The sequence below is a fragment of the Ornithorhynchus anatinus genome, chromosome 14 (genome assembly GCF_004115215.2).
Source record: "Ornithorhynchus anatinus isolate Pmale09 chromosome 14, mOrnAna1.pri.v4, whole genome shotgun sequence".
Classification (NCBI taxonomy): Eukaryota; Metazoa; Chordata; class Mammalia; order Monotremata; family Ornithorhynchidae; genus Ornithorhynchus; species Ornithorhynchus anatinus.
The window spans coordinates 28138724-28165475 of record NC_041741.1 but is presented as its reverse complement, the minus strand read 5'-3'; the positions used below and the strand labels follow the sequence as shown (position 1 = coordinate 28165475).

The following is a 26752-nucleotide window of genomic DNA, read 5'->3' as shown; positions in this document are numbered from 1 at the left end:
AAATATAAAATTAAAAGCATTCTCCTCCAACCCGCATCAACATAAGTGAGCAGTTACAATGAGTGCGCCTTTTTATATATAACTCAGTGACTGCTTTCTTGATCGATTAATATCACGAGGAAATTGAGGCACAAAGACGTTAATCAATACATGGTACGTGTAGAATAGTCTTCTAAGCACTTGGAAGAGTAGAACACGAGTTAACTGACTTGCCCAAGGTCACACAGGAAGAAAATGGTGGAACTGAATTAGAACCCAGGTCTCCTGAATTCCAGACCTTTCTTTTACACATATTAACTCGGTATTATCTGTACCCACAATATTTAGCGGGGCAAGTCACTTAACCTATCTGTGCCTCCCATTCCTCATCCATAAAATGAGAATTAGATACCTGTTCTCCCACCCCTCAGACTGCCCCATTAGGGACAGAGACTGTGACCGGCCTGGTTACTTGATATCTGTCTCCATGCTTAGTCCTGTGCTTGGCACATAGTGAGCACTTAACTAATACTTAACTAATACTTAACTAATGGTGATTACTCCTGTTAGTATTTTTAGGCTCCTCCTCGCCTTTCTCCCTAATACCCCCAGAACTGTGAGTATTAGGGGCAGGGCGGAGGAGAGGTCCTTCCCTTTTAACTATTATTGCTGCAGATGCTAATGCTTTCTTTGTCACCGCCAACGAGAAGCACTGTCAAAGAGAAGCAGCATGGCCTAATGGATAGACCACGGGCCTGGGAGTCAGAAGGACCTGTGTTCTAATCCTGACTCTGCCACATCTGCTGTGTGACCTTGGGCAAGTCACTTCACCTCTATGGGCCTCAGTTCCCTCCTCTGGAAAATGGGGATTAAGATCACGAGCCCCATGTGGGACAGGGACCGTGTCCAACCTGATAAATCTGTCTCTAACCCAGTGCTTAGTATAGTGCCTGGCACCATAGTAAATGCTTGACAAACACCAGCACCAAACAACAAAACCACCACCATCACTTCTCCTGTTCACATAAAATGGAGGAAGATGTTCAAGGATAGAGGACGCAGTACTCTGATTCATCACTTATGTACAAATTCATGTCAATGTCCTTCTCCCTCTATTATCTGTCAGCTCCTGGTGGTCACAGATGATCTAATACCTCTTTTGTATTGTGCTCTCCCAAGCGCTGAGTACAGTACTCTTCATACAGTAAACTCTTAATGAATACCACTGATTGACTGACTTGATAACCAAGTCCTAATTACCAATACAAGACATTTAGAAATATTTGTCCACTAACATGCATGGACAGACAATGAATGGCTCACTCTCACACCCATACACGATTGACACATTCCATTTCTCAGAAGGATCTTTTGGGTGGAGTCTGAGAGCTTCTCTTCCCCTCTTCAAAGCCCTACTGAGAGCTCACCTCCTCCAAGAGGCCTTCCCAGACTGAGCTTCCCCTTTTCCCTCTACTCCCTCTGCTGCCTCTCTACACCTCCCTTCACCTCCCCCTCAGCTAAGCCCTCTTTTCCCCCCTTTCCCTCTGCTCCTCCCCCTCTCCCTTCCTCTCCCCTCAGCACTGTGCTCAATCGCTCATTTGTATATATTTTTATTACTCTATTTATTTTGTTAATGAGATGTACACCACCTTGATTCTATTTATTGCTATTGTTTTAATGAGATGTACATCCCCTCGATTGTATTTATTGCTATTGTTTTTGTCTGTCTGTCTCCCCGATTAGACCGTAAGCCCGTCAATGGGCAGGGACTGTCTCTATCTGTTGCCGATTTGTACGTTCCAAGCGCTAAGTACGGTGCTCTGCACATAGTAAGCGCTCAATAAATACTGGAGTTGATTACTTGGGCTTGGCTAAATTTGGGTGCAACAAAAACTCTGAAATGGAGAGAGAGCTTAAAATGAGGTGTCAACAAGGAATTTTGTAGTTTACAGAAATTTGAACAAGATAAACTGATATGTTATCCCATGGGCAACTCAATGGTAATGTAGTTTACTAAGTGTCAGGATGGTTTGGCAGTAGCTCATCCTCTTCCCATGCTCGGAGAAAGAATAGCGGTCGTTAGTGGAAGAAGAAACTCATTCCTTAGGCAGAAGGTCAGGGGCAGCCAATCAAAGAAGACTGGAAAAGGAGGAATTGGAAATACTAGAGTTAAATCAATCAATGAACAGTATTTAGTGAGCAGTTATTGAGTGTAGAGAACCTACTTGTTTAAGCACTTACTATGTGCCAGCTACTGGGATAGATACAACATAATCAGGTCAGACACAGTCGGGTCCCACAGGGGGCTCGCAGTCTAAGCAGGAGGGAGAACAGGTATTGAATCCCCATTTTATAGATGAGAAAATTGAGGCGCAGCGAAGTGAGGGGACTTGCTCAAGGTGACACAGCAAACGAGCGGCAGATCTGAATTAGACACTGGGTCCTCTGACTCCCAGGTCAGTGTTTTTTATATTATATCACACTGTTTCTCTATGTGCTTGGGAGAGTATAAGTCAGGAGACCCAATTCCTGCCCTCAAGGAACTAACAAGCTAGTAGGAAAAGAGGTAAAAAAATGAATTACAAATGAGGGGAGCAGCAGAGTATAAGAACACAGACATAAGTGTTGTGGCTTTTAGGGTGCGGTGAGTATCAGAGTTCTTAGGGGATCTGGACCCAAGTGCATAGCGATGCAGAAGGGTTGCTTTGTCTGAGGTGTAGAATTCATCAGCAGGAGACCCAGAGGAGAAGGTGCATTGCCAAAAATGATAAATGGGGCATAAGAGTAATAATGATAATATAATGGTGGTATTTGTGTCACTATGTGCCAGGCACTGTACTAGGTGCCGGGATCAACACCAGCAAATCTGGTTGGACACAGTTCCTGTCCTACATGGGGCTCACAGTCTCAATCCCCATTCGTCAGATGAGGTAACTGAGGCCCATAGAAGTGAAGTGACTTTCATTCATTCATTCATTCAATCGTATTTATTGGGTGCTTACTGTGTGCAGATCACTGTACTAAACGCTTGGCATGCACAATTCGGCAACAGACAGAGACAATCCCCAGCCAACAATGGGATCACGGTCTAAAAGGGGGAGACAGATCGAGAAACGGCGGAGGTGGGAACAGAACCCAGGGCCATCTGACTCCCAGGCTCATGCTATGTCCAATATGCCATGCTGCTTCTCCTGCATGTATTCAGTAATGTTTATGAACTGGGAAGTGGAGAGGACAGCTGAAAACCAGACTGTCCAGGATATACCCAGAGAAAGTGCCGCCCAATCCTGAAGCACCCAAAATGTTCCCTTCCTCATGATTAGGGCCCTACATGAAGAATACCTCAATAAGTCATGTTTTCCCTATCAGATAGCTACCTAATTTTATGCTTCATTAAGGTCTTCTGATGTACAAATGAATGGGAAAATTAATTATTTTTAAATAGGAAAGGTACAAAATATGTGGAAAAGGTCATATTTCTCACAAAATCATTCAATTAATGGTACTTATCGAGTGCCTGTTTATATTTACATTTCAGAACTTGCTTCTTCCCCATTGTATTCTCAAAGGAATTCTAGAAAATACCCTCTGATCTTGGTCGCCGATGATTCTTCCTTTCAATTACGTGAACTTTACTCAGGACTTTTAAGGAAATGACACTCCACTGTGGCTGTCTTTCAAAAATCATTTTTTTCTACACAGTGAATCCTTTTTCCAGTTAATTCCTAACTTGGTCTTGAGTCCTCTCAGTCAGATTTTTTAAAAAAATCCAAAGTTCTTTCTAAAAACTGAATCTGAGGATGTTTGTCTGCAATTCAACCAATTCTGTTTCCAGCTTTAACGCATTTTGGGTTCAAGAGTTTCTGTATAACTACGGGCATGGCAAAAAATTTGTAAGCATGAAATAAATCACCAGAAGAATCCACTGGGGAACTATAATCCTACAGTGAAATAATAAATAGAAGCCATTGTCTTGTATGGGACCAACTAATTGGTGCATATTCCGTCTTTCTGTGTAAACAATATAGAAGATCCCGCAACCTTCTCACTGCATCTCGATGTCATCTATCTCTCCGCCAACACCTCATCCACATCCTGCCCCTGGCCTGGAAGGCCCACCCTCCTCACATCCAACAATTACTTCCCCCGCTTAATAATAAATAATAATAATAATAATGTTGGTATTTGTTAAGCACTTACTATGTGCAGAGCACTGTTCTAAGCGCTAGGGTAGACACAAGGGAATCAGGTTGCCCCACGTGGGGCTCACAGTCCTAATCCCCATTTTACAGATGAGGTAACTGAGGCACAGAGAAGTGAAGTGACTTGCCCACAGTCACACAGCTGACAAGGGGCAGAGCCGGAATTCGAACCCAGGACCTCTGACTCCAAAGCCCGGGCTCTTTCACTGAGCCACGCTGCTTCACTTCAAAGCCTTATTGAAGGCACATCTCCTCCAAGAGGTCTTCCCTTCCCAAGCCCCCTTTTTTCTCTTCTCCCATTACCTTCTGAGTCACCCTGACTAGCTTGCTTTATTCATCCCCCGGTACCAAAGCATTTATGTACATATCTATCATTTATTTATTTATATTAATGTCTTTCTCATCCTTTAGACTGCAAGCTCGTTGTGGGCAAGGAATACATCTCTTGTTATTTTGTACTCTCCCAAGTGCTTAGTACAGTCTATGCAAGCAATAAGTGCTCAATAAATATGATTTAATGAATGCATTGCCCCCCAAAACCCTCACTGCCCTTGGCAGTCGGGTACTAAGTTGGCCTACTAGTTTTGGGGGTCCTTGATGGAAAGTAGTCTGGGATGGAAGAGACAATTCAAGGATGGAAGGACTGCATTGGTAAGTGGCTCCTCTAATTAAATCATCTCCCTTCAACACCAGGTTTATCTACCAACACCTGCTGCCTTGTCTCTAGCTGCACACATCTGCCTCTAGGGAACATTTTTCTTAAAACCTTCCCTCCAAGTCCACCAAAAAAATGCCCTAAAGTTGAATTATGTGATCTGTCCTCTTAGCTAAAAAACAGTGTCACCTAATGGAGTGAGCATGGGCCTGGGAGTCAGAAGGACATGGGTTCTAATCCCATCTGCTGTGGGACCGTGGGCCAGTGACTTCATTTCTCTGTGCCTCAGCTACCTCATCTGGAAAACGGGAATTAAGACCGTGAGCCCTGTGTAGGACACGGACTGAGTCCAACCTGATTAGCTTGCATCTAACCAGTGCTTAGTTCAGTGTCTGGCACGTAGCGAGTACATGACAAATACCATTAAATGTCTGTAAGCTTTAAGTAACTGTGGTATTTGTTAAGTTTGTACTATGTGTCAAACACTATATGAAGCACTGGGGTAGGCCTTGTTAAGTGCTCACTATGTGCCAAGGACTGTTTTGGGGTAGATACAAGTTAATCAGGTTGGGCACAGGTTGGAGAACAGATATTGAATTCCCGTTATGCACATGAGGTAACCGAGTCAAAGAAAAGTTAAGGAACTTGCCCGAGCTCCCCAGCAAGTAAGTGGCAGGGCCGTGATTAGAACCCAGGTCCTGGGTCTCCCAGGCCCATGCCCTTTCTACTAGGCCACTAGCGGCAGCAAAGGGAGTTCCTGTTTCTACTGAGCTCCTTTTTTCTGGACTCCTTCGAAGGTAAAAAATGGCATAGCAGAAAGAGCAGCTTCAATAAAACAACTGGTCCAGGCTGCATCTGCCACCGGCTTCTGGGAGTTTGTCAGTTGAAGTCATAGCCCAAAATGGTCCTGCAACTTGGGATCACTCCTGCTGCCTGCTCCATGTCTCACTGCCAGTAAGTATTTGCCTATGTATATGAGAGAGAAGTAGGTAGGTGTTTGTGTGTGTGTGTGTGTGAGAAATGGAGAGCGAGAGAGGGGAGAGGAGAGAACAGGAGAGGAGAGAACAGGAACATTAAGAGGGAGGAAGGGAAGAAGAGAGAGTGGAGTATTGGAAGGAATAGCCAGGGGATGTTTGAGGAGGAACTGATTGTGACAGCACCAGGGAGTGTAATACATATATTTTAAAAAAAGGAAGAAAAGGGAAAAGACAAAATCCTTGAAACTACAAGGATAAGATCTGCTAAATGAAGTGTGAAAACTGCTTGCTTAGGCAAGCGTTTAAGTTCTCTAGGAAAGAAGATGACACAGCTTCAATTTGCACCCATAGAAAACATGATCATTTTTATTTTCCACGGAGAGAACTTTGACAAAAATATCAGTGGTATGTATTAAATGCCTACTCTATTCAGAGCACTGTACTATGAGCCTGGGAGAGTATAATACAACAGAGTTGGTAGACATGTTCCCTGCCTACAATTAGCTTATAAGACATAAGACATTCTCCGGTAAAGGGATGTACCGTAGGGATTTCTCAGACTAAAAGGAGGCTTGAAAGGCTTCATCAATCAATCACTGGCATTTACTGAGCACTTCCTGTGCGCCCAGCACTCTCCTCTGTGCTTCAGAAAGAGCAATACATTAGGGTTGGTAGACACGTTCCCTGCCCACAAGGAGTTTACAGTCTAGAATAGGTGACAGACATTAAAATGAATTACTTATAGGGAATTGGTAGTGTATAAGAGTAGAAGGGCTGGGAGTGGAGTGATTATCGAGTGCTTGGGGGTTCCAGCTTCAGGTGTCTAGGTGAGGAAGGATAGAGGGTGAGGAGGATAAATGAGGGCCTAGAAATAGAGACTGAAGTTGAGGTGATTTTAGTAGGGCTTTGAAGGTGGAGAGAGAGGTGATCTGTTGATTATGAGGGGAGAGTGAGGGATTGTTTTTTCATATGATATTTGCTAAGACCTTACTATGTGTCCAAATGCTGTTTTCAACAGTAGGGTAGATACAAAGTCTCTGTTCTCTTTGGGACTCAGAGTCTGAATAGGAGGGAGTAGAATTTTCAAGCTGAGGAAACTGTGGACCAGAGAAATTAAGTGATTTGCCCAAGGTTCCATGGCAAGCAAGTGTAGAACTGGAATTAGAACCTAGATCTTTTGACTCCCAGGCCCACGCTCTTTATCCTAGTGGCCATGCTAAGGGGGAGTGTGGGCAAAGAGCGGGCGGTGAGATAGATGAGGAACAGTGAATAGGTTGGCTTTAGAGGAGTTAAACTGTAGTAGGAGATAAGAGAGACAAAGTAAGAAGGGACAAGCCGATTGAGTGCCTTTAAATTAATTGTAAGGAGATGGTTGGACAACAAATGGAGATTTTTGAAGAATGGGGAGATGCAGACTGAGCTTTTTTTGGAAAAATGTTCTGAGAAGCAGAGTGAAGTATAGGCTCAAGTTGGAAGAGACAGGAAGCAGGAGGGTCAGCCAGGATGCTGATTCAGCAGTCAAGGCTGATAAGTGCAATCAGCGAATTAGCAGTTTGGATTGAGAAAAAAAAGTCAGATTCTAATGATATTGTGAAAGTAGAACCATCAGGATTTGGTGAACATACTGAATATGTGGGTTGACTGAGAAAGATGTGTTGAGGATAACGCCAAAGTTATGGGCTTGCGAGACAGGGAGGATGGCACTGTTGTCTACAGTGATGGGAAATTAAAGGGGAGGAGAGGGTTTGGAAGAGAAGATGAGGAGTTCTGTTTTGGATGTGTTAAGTTTGAGGAATCAGTGGGACATCCAAAAAGAGATGTTCTGAAGGCAGGAGGAAATGCAAAACTCCACAGAAGGAGAGAGGTTTAGGTTGGAGAGGCAGATTTGGGATATTTGAAGCAGTGGGAGTGAATAAATGAGTTCTTCACAGAGTGGGTGTAGATGGAAAATAGATGGGAACTGAGAACTGAGTCTTAAGGGACTCCCATTAAGGGGATGGGGGGAGGCAGAGGAGGAGGAGTTTTCAAAAGAAAGTTAGAAGAAGCAGACAGAGAAATCAGAGAACAAGGAAAAGCGTCGGCGAAGACCCTTGACTTCTAGGAGAAGGGGGTGGTCTACAAGTTAGCTGAGAGGTCAGTGAGGATTAGGATGGAGTAGATGAGGATTTGGCAAGAAGGAGATTATTGCTGACTTTAGAGAGGGGTGTTTCCATGGAGTGAAGAGGGCAGAACCCAGATTATGAAGGATCAAGGAGAGAACTGGAGGACAGGAAGAGAAGGCAGAGGGTGTAAACATCTCTCTAGAGTAGTTTGAAAAGGAATAACGGATAGAGTGATAAGTGGAGGTAGCTGGGAGGTCAAGGGAGATGGGTTTTTTTTCAAATGGGTTATAAACGAGCTGTTTGTAAGCACTGGAGAAAGAGCTGTTGGAAAGTGAGCAGCTGAATAGGCTTTCAATCAGTCAACCTTATTTAGAGAGCACTTGCTGAGAACAGAGCACTGTACTAAGCACTTGGGAGAATACAATATGACAGAGCTCATAAATGCTTTCCCTGCCCACAGCGAGCTCATAGTCTAGAGGGAAATATGTGTGGGGGACAAGTCTATTGGTAAGGTGAGATTTAAATGTAACTCTGGGAAGTTTTCAGATGAGATTCTGCGGGCCATTTGAACACTTTGTGATCTCTTTGGAAAAATATGATTGTCCAAGTGTCCCTTGTTACATATACAGCACCTCTAAGTGTTTAACTATATCATAGATTCCAAAAGTTTTAAAAGGCAAGAGCTGTAGCTCTGTATTTTGGACCTATAAAGTTGAATTTTTCACTTAAGCTGTGTTTTCATTCAGAAAGATTGTCATACTTCACTAAAATACAGCGTTCCTCACACTCTTACGAGCTTGTTTAGCTATCGATCACAGAAACGAAGGATAAAGTCAAGGAAGATTATTTTCATCTTAATTCCTTCTTTCCTGTGCCTTTTTGCTTTACATACAAGAGCTCTGCAGCAAGGCCTACTAAAAACCTGGCAGTACAAAGGCTTGGTAGCAATGAAAAGTCTGTTGTGATAGTTGTAAAGAAACAGAATCCTAACTCATCATTACAAATCCTTAAAATCCCTATTATCATGTACCATCTGGGTTGTATTCTCTGTGTCTCCACAGACTGCGTCACTAATAGCCAAAAGCCAAAACCACATAATCATCTAGCAATAGGGTAAGCTTAGAATGAAACACAATATCACAATGACATTTTACTTGGCACCTTCAAAAGCTTCAAGAAAAACTAGTCCAAAAGGATACAAGTTTTTAAATCTAGTGCTTAATAGTTCGAGAAGTGTGTTGGACATTTGATCTCTATGTAAACATTCAATGCCAAGTTGAAGAAAGGAACTGATTAAATCACAGTTTTATTCCTGGACTGTCAGTCTCACCAGGCAGAAAACCTTTCAAAGAGCCAAGCCTACATATACGGAGACAAACTTTGAATTCGACCTTAAGGGTTAAGGCAGCCTTGCTTAGCTAACCAAAGACTGTGAATAGTACATGAATGTCGTGTGTGTGTTGCAGCCAGCAAATCCGTGACATGTCTCCTTCCTACCAGTTGTTGGATGACTTCATTGGGAAAATGAGCATTCGTTGCAGCTTATGGTTTACCACTTGAAGAAGCTTCATTTGTGCTGAATGGAAAGTAATTTAGATTACCATTATCTGCTCTACTTGAGCAGAAGCTAACTGGTAGGCAATAAACATCTAACATGACTTCTTTGGAAGTGTGTTAATCAACAGTGGACCCATTGTAATAGGTTACTTACAGCACAAATAAAACTATATGTATTACAAAACAAAAGGGCATCAAAGATATAATTGTTTCCTCTTTATGTTGAAGCACATTGTCCAAGGTTTCTAATATCTAGTAGCTTATCTAGTCCTCCTGTTTTTTTCTTCCTTCTTTTCTTTCTTACAGAGGGCTCTGTCTATTTTCTGGCTCACTGCTTTACCCAAGGAGGTGAAATAAATAAAGATGAAAGTCATATCAATTCATTCTCTTCTTTGTTGGTCACTCTCATTAAAGGTTTGTTAGGTTGGGAAGTTGAAACTATTGGATCAAGTCAAGCCTTTACTGCATAATCTATTCCTGTCTCTCAATACCTTGGTCACACTAATCTATTAGAGGCCCAGTGGTACTGACTTGTCAGATCATTGAAAGTCATTTGCATTTTAGGTCTAGATTTAAATGACAGCATATGGGATGCAAAGATGGAGGTCAGCCCTGAAGGCCTCTGAGGACAAGGATGTGTGTGTTTGTGTGTGCGCGCGCTCTCATGTATATTTGGGTGAAACAGACATATTTATATGTCTGTTTCACCCAAATATACATGTTGATATTTGTTAAGTGCTTACTCTATGCAGAGCACTGTTCTAAGCGCTGGGGTAGATACAGGGTGATCAGGTTGTCCCACGTGAGGCTCACAGTCTTAATCCCCATTTTACAGATGAGATATCTGAGGCCCAGAGAAGTGAAGTGACTTGCCCACAGTCCCTTTGCTACAAGGAGTCGGTAAAATTAGGAATGTTAACAAGTTCCATCTCATGGCCCAAAGATCCTGAAGCACCCTATGAAACAACTGGTTCAGCCCTTTTAGGTAAAAAATAAAATAAAATAAATGGTGGTATTTGTTAAGCGCTTACTATGTGCAAAGCACTGTTCTAAGCGCTGGAGGATACAAGGTGATCAGGTTGTCCCACGTGGGGCTCACAGTTTTAATCTTCATTTTACAGATGAAGTAACTGAGGCACGGAGAAGTGAAGTGACTTGCCCAAAGTCACCCAGCTGGCAAGCGGCGGAGCTGGGATTAGAACCCACAACCTCTGACTACCAAGCCCGGGCTCCTTCCACTGAGCCACGCTGCTTCTCAGGTAGACTGAGGTAGCCAGCCTTGAGACCATGAGAAGATGGGATCAGCAGGAGTTGGAGGCCATCGGGAAGCTGATGGAGCAGCCATTTCCTGGAGTGGTTGAAAGAAGGTCTCCAGCAAGACCCAGCCCTAGGAGAAAGGCCCCAGAGGTCTGCACTGGGTGAAAGCAATAACTGGTAAAGGCCAGGTTAGGGTTATTCATAATAATGTTGGTATTTACTAAGCGCTTACTATGTGCCGAGCACTGTTCTAAGCGCTGGGATAGACACGGGGAATCAGGTTGTCCCATGTGGGGCTCACAGTCTTCATCCCCATTTTACAGATGAGGTAACTGAGGCACCGAGAAGTTAAGTGACTTGCCCAAAGTCACACAGATGACAAGTGGCCGAGCCGGGATTCAAACCCATGACCTCCGACTCCAAAGCACGCGCTCTTTCCACTGAGCCACGCTGGTTATTATTATTATTCCGGTATTTGTTAAGTGCACACTATGTGCCAGCCACTTGTACGAAGCGCTGGAGTGAACACAAGCAAATCGGGTCGGATACAATCCCTGTCCCGCGTGGGGCCCACGGTCTCAATCCCCATATGAGGTAACAAACATCGAGAAGTGAAGTGACTTGCTCCAGGTCTCAGAGGAGACAAGTGGCGGAACCGGGACTAGAACCCGTGACCTTCTGACGCTCAGGCCTATGCTCCATCCAGGTTATCTGGGCGTCGCTGAGTGACTATTCTGCTAGCGGAAAGACCCACAGCAGGGCAGAGAAGATCTAGTGTAGATCTATTCCAGAGCTTGAACTCACGTATCCATTCGGGGAGCTCACTGTGAAGCTTGCAGTTCTCCAAACTAACTCTCTCTAACTAGAGAGTACATAAATCTTACTGGACTTCATCAAAGAAAACTGCCTAACGATTCAAGTGTTGGGGGGTCGGTGCCGGTTGGGAAATCTTTAGAGCCCTCTCGTTTCAAAAAGAATGTTGAAGATAAACTGACCGTGGAGACGACTGACTGTGCAAAATAACCTTTCAGAATGAATACATCATTTCCAATTCAACTCCATACGTAGCCATTAAGTAGTTAAATCCGAAAGGATATGGTCCGAAAGCTCGTTCTAGCATGAGAAAGCATTTTAAGCAACACGATGTCTATAGCATCAGGTTGAGGGCAAGTGACAGATTGGCAGTAGAATAAAAAAGACGGTATTTCATAGCATGCCAGACCAATTGGTCTTTAAGAACTAGGGCAAATGTGGAACTATTTCAATTTGTGGGAACAGTACGGCAAGAGGACAAAAATCCTGGTTAGAAATGCTTTGCAATCTCATATATACATCCGTGTGGGCGAGGGTATATAGCATATGTGTATACACACATACACACACATATAACGTGTGAGTGGGTAAATGAAATGTTCATTACCGCATCCTATAGTAATGTGTGGTACAGAAATGTATAACCCATACTGATATAATTTCTATTTCCAAATAGAAATTGGGAGTTATAATGCAACAGAATGTGCAAAATTACATGCTGCATTACATTGGAAAGATAACATGCCACTTTTCCAGATTTATAAACACTCACACAGAAATGTAAATAAGCAAAATGGACTTGTGGCTAGTTAAGTGCATCCTCTATTCTATTATTTCCATTCTTTTACACTGACAGACTGCCATTGATTTATTTGTACCAGCTGGAGCCAGGCAAAGAAATTAAACAATACACAAGAATAGACTTTCTTCCCTTCTTCCCAGTTAGAATGTCTTTCTCCCTCCATGTATTTCACCTGAGATTACCTCGAAAATCAAGAGAGAATCCTTCTGGGGGCTCCTGAAAAGCTCTTCTGACGACAGGAAAGAAATAAACGGAACTCACCCTGTTTCAGAGCAATAACATATTTTGCATCTCAACGCATATATGATAATATGTTAATGATAAATCAAAAATGTGATATTTGTATTTTTTAAAGGTGCTTATTTTTGGTGTTTTAGACAAGTCAAACTGAAGGGGAAAAAAAAACTACCTAGGTAAAGCCCCCAATCTCTTCCTGGAAATGCAGGTAGCAGACTTAGCGGTTACCAGAAAAGGAGTCTAAGAAAGCACCAGTTCACAGAAAGACGACAGCAATTTGGGGATTTTTCTCACTAGAGAAATGCAGTGCAAATTACCTGAAGAGAAATGAAAACACTTTGTCCCCTGGCGGTATGGTTATCAAACTTTTAGACGAAAGTAGAATGTATTTGCGATATTATTGCTTTTTTGCCAGCAGTGGTTTGTGAATTCTGAATAATGAATGCGAACGATAACTCGCCGTGAAAAACTGCAATCTTTCAGAAACTCACCATAATGCATGTAACAGTTTCCTTTGGTTGGATCCAGCTGAATAGCCTTCAAGAAAAACCTTTCAGCCTCAGCCTTGCGTCCCTTGAAAAATAGAGAAAAACATGGATCATCCAATGTTTATAGTCAAGGGGAGGTCAGTTCTTTCCCCCCAGATGGCGACCACTGCATTGTCTCTCCAAGCCCCTTGGGAACTGCCGGCTGAATGGATTACTGGTCTGACCCGATGATGATATTTGTTCTATCCACATGCCTCTGCTGCTTTCTAATTTCTAACCACAGAACTGAAGGATTGATCTGATAAGTGATTAATCTTTTCCATTGAGCTTGGAAATTAGAAAGCAACCCTATTAAACCCAAATAAGAACATGGTAAAATTCCAACCAATTATGTGGTTCCACTCAGAGAAGTAGGTCGGTCCACGGATAATCTCTCCCAGTGCTTAGTGCAGTGCTCGGCACACGGAAAATGCTTAATAAAAAATATTGCTTACTACTACTGGATAGAACAAGAAAATCAGAAATCAAGAGACTTGTTTTTTATTTATGTCCAAACTAATCCCTGTGTGATATGGGCTGTGTTTTTCCATCTGTAACAACTGAACCGATGAGTTACTCTGTGGACTTGACCTAATTATCAAATTTTACTCGGAGAAGTGCTTTGAGACCGATGAAGAAAAGAATGATTATTCAAGTTTAGTTAACTTCCTTAAATATGAAAAGTCTTAAAAGAACTATCCTCTCTAGTTATGAATATAGCCATTATTATGTTCATAACTATGATTTATAATCATAACTGTAATTTATTTTGATGATGGGGGAAGACACCTATCAGTTAAACTCACCTAGGTCTTCCAGAAGGAGGGAGAGGATGGAGTAGATGACGTGCCTTTTAGAAGTAGGTTTTCTTGTTAGTGGAAAAAGTTATTTCTTAGGGATCCTGCTCTTCAGATCTGTCACTCCAGGGGAAATGCTTGGAGAAACTATTTCCGCTTTACCAAGAGAGCCCAGAGAGTACCGAGTCCTTGCTCCTTCTCATCCCGTTTCTTTGAATAATTACGGTATTTGTTAAACGCTTGCTACGTGCTGGGCACTTCTTCCTCTTCCTCCGGGAAGTTCACCCCAGGTACCCATACTCCCGGTAATGAATTGTCTCAATACCACCTTGATTTGAAAACTACTATTTGCACGGTGTGTGTGGCATGCTATTGTGCTTTCCCATTTTTGCTTTCCTTTTTTCCTCTGCCTAAATTCCACCTCTCAGGTCCTCTATTCCAAAGGAAAAGAGTCAATCGGGGGTATGTAGTAAGTGCTTTCCATGTGCAAAGCATAATTACGAAGGGCCAGGGAGAGTACAGTGGCTTCAAGGCTCTCCATCACCTTGCCCCTTCCTATCTCTCCTCCCTTCTCTCTTTCTACCGCCCACCCCGCACGTTCCGCTCCTCTGCCGCCCACCTCCTCACCGTCCCCCGTTCTCACCTATCCCGCCGTCGACCCCCGGGCCGCGTCCTCCCGCGGTCCCGGAACGCCCTCCCTCCTCACCTCCACCAAACCGATTCTCTTCCCCTCTTCAAAACCCTACTTAAAACTCACCTCCTCCAAGAGGCCTTCCCAGACTGAGCTCCCCTTTTCCCTCTGCTCCCTCTACCCCCCCCACCTCTCCGCAGCTAAACCCTCTTCTCCCTCCTTTCCCTCTGCTCCTCCCCCTCTCCCGTCCCCTCCCCTCGGCACTGTACTCGTCCACTCAACTGTATATATCTTCATCACCCTATTTATTTTGTTAATGAATTGTACATCGCCTCGATTCTATTTAGTTGCCATTGTTTTTACGAGATGTTCTTCCCCTCGACTCTATTTATTGCCATTGTTCTCGTCTGCCCGTCTCCCCCGTTTAGACCGTAAGCCCGTCAAAGGGCAGGGACTGTCTCTATCTGTTACCGGTTTGTACATTCCAAGTGCTTAGTCCAGTGCTCTGCACATAGTAAGCGCTCAATAAATACTACTGAATGAATGAATGAAAGTACAATACAATAGAGTTCACACAATCCCTGCCCATAGAGAGCTTACAGTCTAGAACAGCAACACAAAGGTGGCAGAATTTCCTTGCAGATGCTTTCGAAAACCGTTTCATTAGCAAGGGCATCCCAGGGTTTATCTAGACCATATTTTACCCTACCTTTTACCCCAGGGATGAGTACTGTGCTTTTTTTAAAGGTATGTGTTTACAGTACTTGTTAAGTGCTTAGTCTGTGCCAAATTAAGCGCTTAGTACAGTGCTCTGCACACAGTAAGAGCTCAATAAATAGGAGAGAATGAATGAATAAGCACTTACTATGCGTCAAACGTCGTTTTAAGAGCTAGGGTAGATAGAGGTTTTTCAGGTTGGTACACAGTCCCTGTCTCACATGGGGCTCACAGTCTAAGTAGGATGGAGAACAGGTATATCATCCCTATTTTACAGTTGAGGAAACTGAGTCACAGAGAAGTGAAGTGACTTGCCCCAAGTTACACAGGGGGCAAGCAGCAGAGCAGGGATTAGAACTCAGGTCCTCTGACTCCAAGGCCTGTGCTCTTTCCACTTGGCCACGCTGCTTCCCGACTAAATCTTGGCAAACAACATTTTGGGGTGGGAGAAAAAGGAAGGGGAGAAGAAGGAGAAAAAAGGAGTAAAAGGAACACTGAATGTGCCTCTGTGTGCGTTCGTATGCTCTGTCTATGCTCTGTGTCATCTATCTGAAAATACAAAAATTATTTTAACAGAGGAATGCCTTTTTATAAAACCACATCTCAAAGATGAGTCTAATTATCAATCAATGGCATTTATTGAGCGCTTACTATGTGCCGAGCACCGTACTAAGCACGTGGGAGAGTTCAATACAACAGAATTAGCAGATATGTTCCCTGCCCATAAAATGAACCAGGGGGGTGGTTACCACTTGAGTGGAAACCTGGAAAATGCGATGGAGGAGAACTAGCAGAAATTGGCAAATGACTGAGTGTGGGAGTTGAAGAGAAAGCGAGAGGTTGCAATGGGGTTGTGGGTCTCTGCAAGAGGGAGGATGATGATGTTACGGACTGGGATGGGAGAATTAGGAAAGGGAGTGTATTTAAGAAAAGGAAGATGAGACGTTCGGTTTCAGATTTGTTGAATTTGAGATACTTGTGGGGCATCCCTCTGGAGGCAAGAGAAGCTGTGTGGTCTAGTGGATAGAGTACGGACCTGGGAGTCTGAAGGACCTGGGTTCTAATGCCGCCTCTGCCACTCGTCTGCTGTGTGACCTAGGGCGAGTCGCTTCACTTCTATGTGCCTCAATTCCCTCATCTGCAAAATGGGGATTGATACTGGTAGCCCCATGTGGGACATGGTCTGTGTCCATCCTGATTACCTTGTATTTATTCTAGTGCGTAGGATAGTGCCTGATACATAATAAGGGCTTACACACCACTGGGAAAAAAAAATGAATACGAGGCTATTCTGTAGGAGTGAGGTTAGAGCCAGTGAGATTAATTTGGGAGTTGTCTGCAAAGCTGTACAAGCAAATGAGCTCCCCAAGAGACTGAATGTAGAGTGCAGGGGGTTAACCCTGGGCTCAGTAAATGTAAGAACAGACTACTTCTCAGCCTGAACAGTTATATCGCTATCTAACAGATAATAAGCTCAATTATTCCCCATTTCAAAGCTCAAGTAACATAGGGCAGAAATGTCAATATAAAACATAGTTATGGCTGTTCGTATGGGTAGGGGTGTATAATAACTCCTTTACCCTTTCAATGCTCCAGTGCTAAATTTAATCCACTCTAAAATAGGGGAGAATTAGGTTTGGCATGCTAAGGTTTTTTTTTTTTACGTGTGGAAAAAATAAGGAGGGGTGGGAAAGTGAGCACATATCTTGTTCTACTTTGGTTTTAAAGAGAGCCAAATTTTTTTGGTTTCTTTTTTAACTGGCTCATAATCAATGCCTCAGGGTGAAAGACCAAAAACCCTTGGTGTGGCAATGGAACACAACATTTTCATGACAAACACACACGACACCCGAATAACAAGCGCCGGGATTCCTGCAGTGGCTCGGCAGATCCCGTCAATAATCTCTACCAAGTGCCAGATGCCAGAGGAAGCACGGCGAGGCCAAACTGCACTTTCTCAAGAGGAAGAATTAGACCATCAAGCCACAGCGGCTCAACCCGGTGATTATTATTATTTGTGGTTGACTGAAAGCTAAAGAAAGGCCAAAATAAGCCAAATGTGAGGGAGTGAGAGAATGCTGAGGCACATCACTATGAAGAAATCATAAAAATTAAGACGACGAAACGGACGCGCAACAGGAGTCGATATGGGCAGTCGTAAAAGTTGGGACTTTATCAGATTCATTACTTTATCGACTGCCATTTTCTACGGAAGATGTTTCCCTGGACTCTTTCCCTACCCCTCGAACTAGCCTTTGTACACACAGTGTTTTCTCTTCTCCCCTTTCCGCTCCAAATTTACCCTTGCATTTTCCATTTCCCCTGCCATAGGTCCAACGTAAAAGACCCGCCGCTGCTGCTGATCTCGCTGCCTCTGCCCCTCCCCTGCCTCATCCCGTTGGCCAGAGTCAGGAGCCTGTGCCTGCCCAGGGTTGCTCGGTGGGAGAGAGAGAGCAGGGTGGAGGAAGAGAGCTGGACGGATCATCGTCCTCAGAAGCTTCCATCTTATCTGCTACTGAGTTTTGAGGCTGCTCCCACCATAGGGACTTCCTCCTCCACCGCCACCGGCATCTAACTTCCCCCATTCCACCATATTGGGCCTCAGTCGGTCAATCGTATTTACTGAGCCCTTAATGTGTGAAGAACATTGTACTAAGTGCTATACAACAATAAACTTCTAGACTGTAAGCCCGGTGTGGGCAGGGATCGTCTCTCTTTACTGCGGAATTGTACTTTCCAAGCACTTAGTAGTAATAATAATAATAATTAAGGCATTTGTTAAGTGCTTACTACGTGCCAAGCACTGTTCTAAGCGCTGGGGGAGATACAATAATAATAATGTTGGTATTTGTTAAGCGCTTACTATGTGCAGAGCTTGTTCTCAGCGCTGGGGGAGATACAGGGGAATCAGGTTGTCCCACGTGGGGCTCACAGTCTTAATCCCCATTTTACAGATGAGGTAACTGAGGCCCAGAGAAGTGGAGTGACTTGCCCCCAGTCACACAGCTGACAAGTGGCAGAGCTGGGATTCCAACTCATGACCTCTGACTCCAAAGCCCGTGCTCTTTCCACTGAGCCTCGCTGCTTCATATACAAGATACAAGGTAATCAGGGTGTCCCACATGAGGCTCACAGTCTTAATCCCCATTTTGCAGATGAGGTAACTGAGGCACAGAGAAGTTAAGTGACTTGCCCAAGGTCCCACAGCAGACAAGCGGTGCAGCCGGGATTAGATCCCATGACCTCTGACTCCCAAGCCTGTGCTCTTTCCACTAGGCGACGCTGCTTCTCACAGTACTCTGCACACAGTAAGCGCTCAATAAATATGATTGAATGAATGAATGAACAATCAATGGACACATTCCCTGACCACAATAAGCTAAGAGTCTAGAGGAGGAGATGGACTTTAATATAAATGATTTTGATCCGTTCATAAGTGCTGTGGGGCTGGGAGGGGGATGAATAAAGGGGGCAACTCAGGGAGATGCCAAGGGGAGAGGGAGAAGAGGAAAGGGGGGCTTAGAGAAGGCCTCTTGTAGAAAAGAAACCTTCAATGAGGTTTTGAAGTAGGGGAGAGCCAATGGCTGATGTATATGAGGAGGGAGGGCATTCCAGGCCGGAGGCAGGATGTGGGAAAGAGGTTGGTGACAAGACAGACGACACCGAGGAACTGTGAGAAGGGGAGCATTAGAGGAGTGAAGGGTGCGGCCTCAGCCCATGGCCCCGAAAATTGCAATCCTGGACAATAAGTACTGTTGGATGCACAAGGGCTGAGGAAGCAGCAGCAGCAGTGAGGCCCACCACACTGGGAAGGATCGTGGCCCGGGTGGGAGGGCACAGGTCTGGCAGTCGGATGACCTGGGCTCTAATCCCGGCTCTGCCACTTGCCTGCTGTGTGACCTTGTCATTTAGCTTCTCTGTGCCTCAGTGACCTCATCTGTAAAATGGGGATTGAGACTGAGAGCCCTGTAGGGGACATGGACTATGTCCAACCCAATTATCTCGTATCTATCCTAGCCTGGCACGTAGTAAGCGCTTAACGAATAGCACATTTATTATTATTATATTATTATTATTCTGCCAGGCTGACATGAACCATTTAATGAAGGAATAACATTTTTCAAAATACTTGATGTCAAAATTGTGTGCAATAAACTTTCGACAAATACATTCTGTTTAGTACTCAGACAGAAGGAAATTTCAGTTTTAAAAAAAATCAGCCTTCCTGCTCCTTTCTCCTTGCTCTTATGAGCAGAATGACGCTCCCTGTGACAGCCATTAACTTGGGCAGTTACTGGACTGGGCCTACCGCTAGCACAGTTCTCACCATGAGCTGACAAAGATGCAGTGAACCAGAAAGAAGCGGGGAGGGATAATATTAGCACTAACTTCATTTTTGGATCTCATGAATAAAGACATTTACCTTGTTAATATGAAATACTTTGTTGGAAATTTAGGGGATTTTCAATTAGTCACGTAAAAGGAAAAATATAATGTCATGTCACTTCCCATCGTGTACTCCAAAATCCAAATCCATCCCAGTCCAAGGGTCTTCCTGGTTTCCCTTGGCAAAACAATAGGAGGAAATGAAAATACAAGCCGTCATCTTTGTTATTGGATAGAAGGATTGGGGAATGTTTCTGTTAGTAAAGGATTTGAATCCCAGCCAATCTATCCATAGTCCTTCCCGTTTTCTGCCTTTCCCTTTAGTAACTGTGCAGCAGCCATCAGATACCAGGATAAATTTTAGGAAGTGGTGCGGCCTAGTGAATAGAGCATGGGTCAGGGAGTCGGAAGGACCTTTCATTCATTCGTTCGTTCATTCATTCATTCATTCAATCGAATTTATTTTTTACTGTGTGCAAAATCACTGTACTAAGCATTTGGGAGTGTCCAATACAAAAATCAACAGACACATTCCCTGCCCACAATGAGCTTACCGTTTAGAGGTGGGAGACAGATATCGACATAAATAAATAAATTACAGATATGTACATAAGTGCTGCGGGCCTGGGAGTGGGGAAGAGCAAAGGGAGCAAGTCAGGGAGATCCAGAAGGGAGTGGGAGATGAGGAAAGGTGGGGCTTAGTTTGGGAAGGCCTCTTGGAGGAGATGGGCCTTCAATAAGGCTTTGAAAGGAGGGAGAGTAATAGATTTGAGGAGGGAGAGGCAGGATATGGGCTAGAGTCTAACCCTGGCTCTACCACTTATCTACTGTGTGATCTTGGGAAAGTCACCTCACTTCTCTGTGCCTCAGTTACTTCATCTGTAAAACGGGGTTTAAGACTGTGAGCCTTAGGTGGAGCAAGGACTGTGTCCAATCTGATTACCTTGTATCTATCCCAGCACTTAGTAGAGTCCCTGGTACATAGTAAGCACTTAATAAACACCATATAGAAAGGATTTAAGATTGCCAAACTCCAGACCCTAACTCTCCCCTACGTCCCCCAACTAATCTACACAATTTCTGCACATGCACTTGGCTATTTTAACACAACTTGATGAATGGGCTTCATTTCTACGGGGTGACAAGAAAACAAGATAGCAAGAGAAGCATCAAAAGGGAGGGCTGAACTCATACATCATCTCATAAGATCAGATGGCATATTTGCGCTAATTTCCATGGCATTCTTACATTTCATTTCCCTAAGACGAGTGAGTATTGTTACCATTATTGTTATTACATTTGTTAAGCACTTCTTTGTGCCCAGCACTATTCTAAGTGCTGGGATAGATATAAGTTAATCTCACTGGACAAAGTCCCTGTCCTGCAGGGGGTTCAGATTCTAAGTAGGAAGGGGAACAGGTATTTAATCCCCATTTCACAATTGAGGAAAGTGAGGCACAGAGAAGTGAACTGCCTTGCCCAAAATCACACAGCAAGTAATTGGCAGAGCCACGATTAGAACCCAGGTCCTCTGACTCCCAGGCTCAAATTCCTTCCCCTAGATCCTGCTGCTGCTCTTAAAAAGAGTAGGCTTCTACCACAGACACATCCTAACGCAATTGTCGAACTCTCCCAGATCTATATAGATTTTATACCTGATCAATTTTCAATTAGATTTTTCTCGGCAAAAATCAGTGTTTGCCTTCCATAGATAATAAGGCTACGTAGAATTAGGGCTTCTAAATCGATAGGGTGCTCATTTAGAGCCATCAGGCTCTGAAGTAGCAAAAATAATGACCGTTTTCATCCAGTTCTTAGGTTGCCTGTCCTCAGTATTGCCTTTTCATTTGCAGAGGAAAAAATCAACTTGGTATCTCAGCAGTGAAAGCCTTTGGTGGTCCTATCCCGAATACCGCCAAAAGGCTTGAGAGGCTGAATCACCAGTGGGACTCTGATGGAAACTGCCTCTTCTCATCACGGAGCAGGGGCAAGTGTGAGCCTTACTCTCTGCCCAGTGATGAGGAGCAGGGGTGCTGGAAGAATGGGTAGCTGTGTCCTATTTCCAACCTAATGGGCTCTAGCGATCGAGAAGCGGTATTTATTGAGCTCTTACTGGGTACAGAGCACTCTACAAACTACTTGAGAGAGAGTACAAAAGAGTTATTAGACAGGATCCCTGCCCTCAAGGAATCTATAAAGGGATCCTTGTTCAGGATTGGAAACAAAGTTTGTGAATAACACGTGAAACTCTCTCTAAATAAAAAAAAAAATAACAAAAAACTACATACAGTTTAGTTTTATGATACTTTGATGGTACGCAAAATGTGTGTCTGGTGTTCCCAGTTAAATTTAAGGCAAGCACTAATCCTTCTATTCTCTCTTTATTTTAGTTCCAAATTTGATTGACTCTTGCCTACTCTGCAACTATCTCAGTGAATATGCAGATATTACATCAGTGCTTTCAGAGAGCTAAAGCTGCAAAAAGAATCAAATGCCTTTGCTGCGCTCCAAATGCACTTACACCTAGTGAAAGCACCTTTCATAACCACCAAATTGAGTTATATGAACATTTAAACTATTGAATATTTTATTATTCTTTCCCCTCCTACTTAAAGACAGGTTTCATAAGCAGAAAATAGCATTCGACAATAAACTGAAGAAAGAGTAATCCTATGTATTGCAGATACTGAAATTTTTATTTTCTAAAGATAGATTTAAAATTTTTAAAAATACACAGCTGAATTGAAAAATCCCAAAAGGTTTCACTAAAGAGGAAAGCAAGCAATTTCTTGTTCCTTCGATTCTATGGCTATCTTGCAAAGTAGTTCTTGTGACAAGCATTTTCACCTGTTTTTGTTTTTTTTTTTACCAAAGAGGAGATGAAGGTTCAGAAGGTATGGTTTATCCAGTATCGCTCCATAAAGCAGTAATAAACTTATGAATTAGGACTGCAGTTTCTTTACATTTTTCTAGAATGTATTTGCTTCCACTCAACTAGGAAAAACTATGTGAAATTTTGCATGAAAATAAAGGGTAAATCAATATTTGAAATGTAAATTCCATTCAACCAAGAATCATGGCTAGTGCCATGATTATAATTCACTAGGACTTTTGATGAACACTATACAAATCTGACAAGCAGCATAGTTTAGGGAATTATAATATGAATCCCATTTACTTTAGTAGGCTGATACTCAGCTTTCATAGTCTGTGCTACTTTTGAAGCAGTAAAAATGAGTTTCCGGTTGGTTGATTGTGACTAGTAAAGACCAAAAGCACTCATCCACATCTCGTTTTTGTTCTCACATCTGGAAAAAAAAATCCAGAGATTTGTGATTATTTTTTCACTAGCTAATCTTTGATTTTTGAAGTTTGACATATTAAAACTACTTCCCATACTCTTGTTAGGGGAAAGGTTAAAAATGTCATGATTTGTGATATATCGAAAATGAACTGGGTTCCAGGGATAGGTGGAGCTCTCTAAATATACAATTTATACAAAATATACTCACATGTATCTTGTTCTTAATGAGAATGAATTACCAATCAGTTAGTTGACATTAAGTACAGCAGTTCTGAGATGTCTGCAACAAGTTAACTGTACAGTAGCAATGGAGGTTTGTTCTGGGGAAAGGATGCCTATTCATGGATACTGAATTATGCGAGGCTTCCCAAGTGACAAGAGGTCTTAGTACACCCAGACATTCAGTGAATGACCAAGCAGAAGGCAGATTGATGAATTCAACAACTAGGAAATGAGTAAAATCCATCTAGGTGCAGCAAACTGCGATTGCAGTACAAGCAGAAAGAATAGGAAGCTCCGTTCTGAAATAAAATAAAATATCTGCTTCCCGGGACTGTGAAGCATTACAAGACCCAGTCACAGCAGCACTACGGCTTGGAAACTCCCTGCAGAATCTTCTAACCTAGATTTACTGCTTTGTACTACTTTCTAGTATGACTCCTAACTGAAGCAGGAAAGGTCATGGCTATGGTGATTGACTTTCCAAAGGTCAGCCCTAGCTTCTCCTCCAGTGGAACTGACAAGTCTTGCTGTAGCCAAATGTGGTGAAAAATCACCAATTTTCACCAGAGAATTCCCAAGGGGTCAATCTACCACTGGCAAATTGACCCTGAGGCAAATATTCTCAAAAACCTCAAGATCACAGATGAATCGATCGATCAGTGGTATTTACTGAGCACTGTACTAAACGCTTGAGAGTTGGAAGATCCAATCCCTGCCCATTAAGAGTTTAAAGTTTAGAGAATAAACTCTCTAACAAAGTCCACTGTAGGCCATAGGGGTAATGAAGGGGTCCTAAGGTAGGATGGAGCTTTCAATAATGGATAACCATTTTCCTGGATCATGTGTTGCCTCAATCTGCTTTGTGAGAGACGACAAGGTCAGATGATTCCTAAATGTCCTTTCTGGCTCTGTGATTCTGATATTTAGATGGAAACAGAAGAGATATTTTTGTTAATCCAGAGTTAATCTTCAGGAAGGAAAGAACTACAAAGTAAGCTAGCAGATTTTTGGAGGGCCATATTTTTAGCGCACACATGCGCGCACACACACACACACACACACACACATACACACACACTCACAATTCAATGTATGGTGAGCAAAATGTTGCATTAAGAACACGGGAAATCAAAATAGTAATAATAATAATGACGATGGTATTTGTTAAGCACTTACTCTGTGTCAAGGACTGCTCTAAGCACTGGGATAGCTTGTTCCAGGTGGGACTCACAGTCTTAATCCCCATTTTACAGATGAGGGAACTGAGGCAGATAAATGGCGGAGCTGAGATTAGAACCCACGACTTCTGACTCCCAAGCCTATGCTCCTTCCACTTAGCCATGCTACTTGAAGACAGAATCCCTGGCTTATTTTTTTCCAAACTCAGTGGCTCCGCAGTCTGAAGCGGGAGACACAAACAAACTAATTTACATGTAGGAGGAAGAAGTAATGTCGGTAAATGGATCTAGACCGTAAGCTCTTTGTGCTCAGGATTGTCTCTATTCCTGAAATGTACTTTCCAAGCGCTAGGTTCGTTGCTCTGCACACAGTGAGCACTCAAAAAATACGATTGAATGAATTGAATGAATGAATGAATCTGTACAGAAGTGCTATGGATGGTGGTGGGTGCATAAGTGCTTGAGGAGATGCAAAGGTACTGAGGTGGTGATTGGGAGGGTAAGTTTAGGGAGAAGAAAAATGGACTGGGGAAAGACTTCTAGAAGAGGTGAGATTCCAAAAGAGCCTTTAAGATGATGAAAACTGTGGTCTGGAGTTCAAGACAGAGGGAGTTCCGGGCAAGTAAGTGGAAGGGTAGGAACGAGAGTCCTGAGGCAGAAAAATCGAGATGAAGGCGCACTGAGAAAGGGAGCTTGGAAGGAACGAGGAACGCAGTTGGAGTGTACAAGAGAAGGGAAAGGAGAGACAAAGGTCAGGGCTTCCTACCTGATGCAGACAGAAATGGGCAACCAGTGAACTACTGAATGAATAACCATTTCGTGTATCTATACATACCTGTGTGTGTATGTAAGAACTTACTGTTTTTTGTTGGGTGTCACATATGGGTCGCTCTTTGGTCAACTGTTTTAATGGACATTTTAGACAAGTTGAATTGGGCACCATCAGGATGACTTCACTCAATGCAACTTCCTTGGATATGTTTTTGTTGAAATATTCTAATAGTGTTGCGCTGATGCCGGGCATTCACAGTCTGCATACTAGATGCTGCGTGGTCCTTGCCCCTGACCTTGTTGGCCGTCTCCATGTCTGGGTATTTGTTGTGAGAATCAGTGTAATTCACTGATGTCCACGGGGCCTAGTTTAACACTGAAGTTGTGGTGTGAGTTGTACGGTTTAGTTTTGCCCGGTCTGCACATAGTTGGTTCTGGATAAACGTTGCTGTTGATGGTTTTGAACCCACAGATGGTATTCTTTACAGACTTGAGGTTTTGGTAAAATGTTTTCTGGTCCAGGAGAAGCTTTCAGTTCTGGGAGAGCCTGGACTTCATCCGTTAATCAGACCATTAGTTTATTTTTCCAAATTCAATGTCTTCATCGGTATGTTTATTCATATTAATGTCTGCCTTCCCCTCCAGACTGTAAGCTCATTACGGGCAGGGAATGAGTCTGCTAATTCTGCTGTATTGTACTCTCCCAAGTGCTCAGTACAGTGCTCTGCACATAGTAAGCACTCGATAAATACCATTCTCAAAAGGCCGCACCTTCGGGTGACTCTTGGACTCCTCACTACCTTTCAGCGACACAGAGAACTTGAAGGGTTCTATTCCCAGCTCTGCTCCTGGCCTGCTGGGTGACTTTAGGCAAGTCACTAAACCTCTCTGCACCTCAGGTTCCTTATCTGTAAAATGGGTATAAGCTTTCTTCTCAGGTTGTTGTGGGCAGGGAATGTGTCTGTTTATTACTGTATTGACTGTAACAATGATAATAATAATAATTGTGATATTTGTTAAGCCCTTACGACGTGCCAGACACTGTGTTTAGCCCTGGGGTCGATATAAGTGAATCGGGTTGGACACAGTTTCTGTCCCTCAAATGGCTCAGAGTTTTCATCCCAATTTTACAGATCAGTTAACTGAGGTACAGAGAAGTGAAGTGACTTGCTCAAAGCCACACAGCAGACAAGTGGCAGAGACAAAATTAGAACCCATGACTTTCTGATTCCTAGGCCTGTTCTCTATCCACTATGCCATGCTGCTGTACTCTCTAGAGTGCTTAGTACAGCGCTGTGCACACAAGAGGCACTCAATAAATACTATTGAATTGAAGGGAGAATCCAGCATAGGACAGGGGTTGTATTTGATTTGATTATCTTTGATCTACCTCAATCCTTAACACACTTAATAATAATAATAATAACAATAATAATGTTGGTATTTGTTAAGCGCTTACTATGTCCAGAGCACTGTTCTAAGCGCTGGGGGAGATACAGGGTAATCAGGTTGTCCCACGTGAGGCTCACAGTCTTAATCCCCATTTTACAGATGAGGTACCTGAGGCACAGAGAAGTTAAGTGACTTGCCCACAGTCACACAGCTGACCAGTGGCAGAGCCGGGAATCGAACCCATGA

At 43.2% G+C, this 26752-nt stretch overlaps 1 protein-coding gene across 1 annotated transcript in view; it reads right to left on the bottom strand.

Moving 5' to 3' along the window:
* TMTC2 (transmembrane O-mannosyltransferase targeting cadherins 2) overlaps nt 1-26752 on the bottom strand; it is a 342425-nt gene that overhangs the window by 50692 nt on the left and 264981 nt on the right. Inside the window, exon 9 of the mRNA XM_029078947.2 lies at nt 13073-13154. Coding sequence (XP_028934780.1) covers nt 13073-13154 — 82 coding nt within the window. The remainder of the gene's footprint in view (nt 1-13072; nt 13155-26752) is intronic.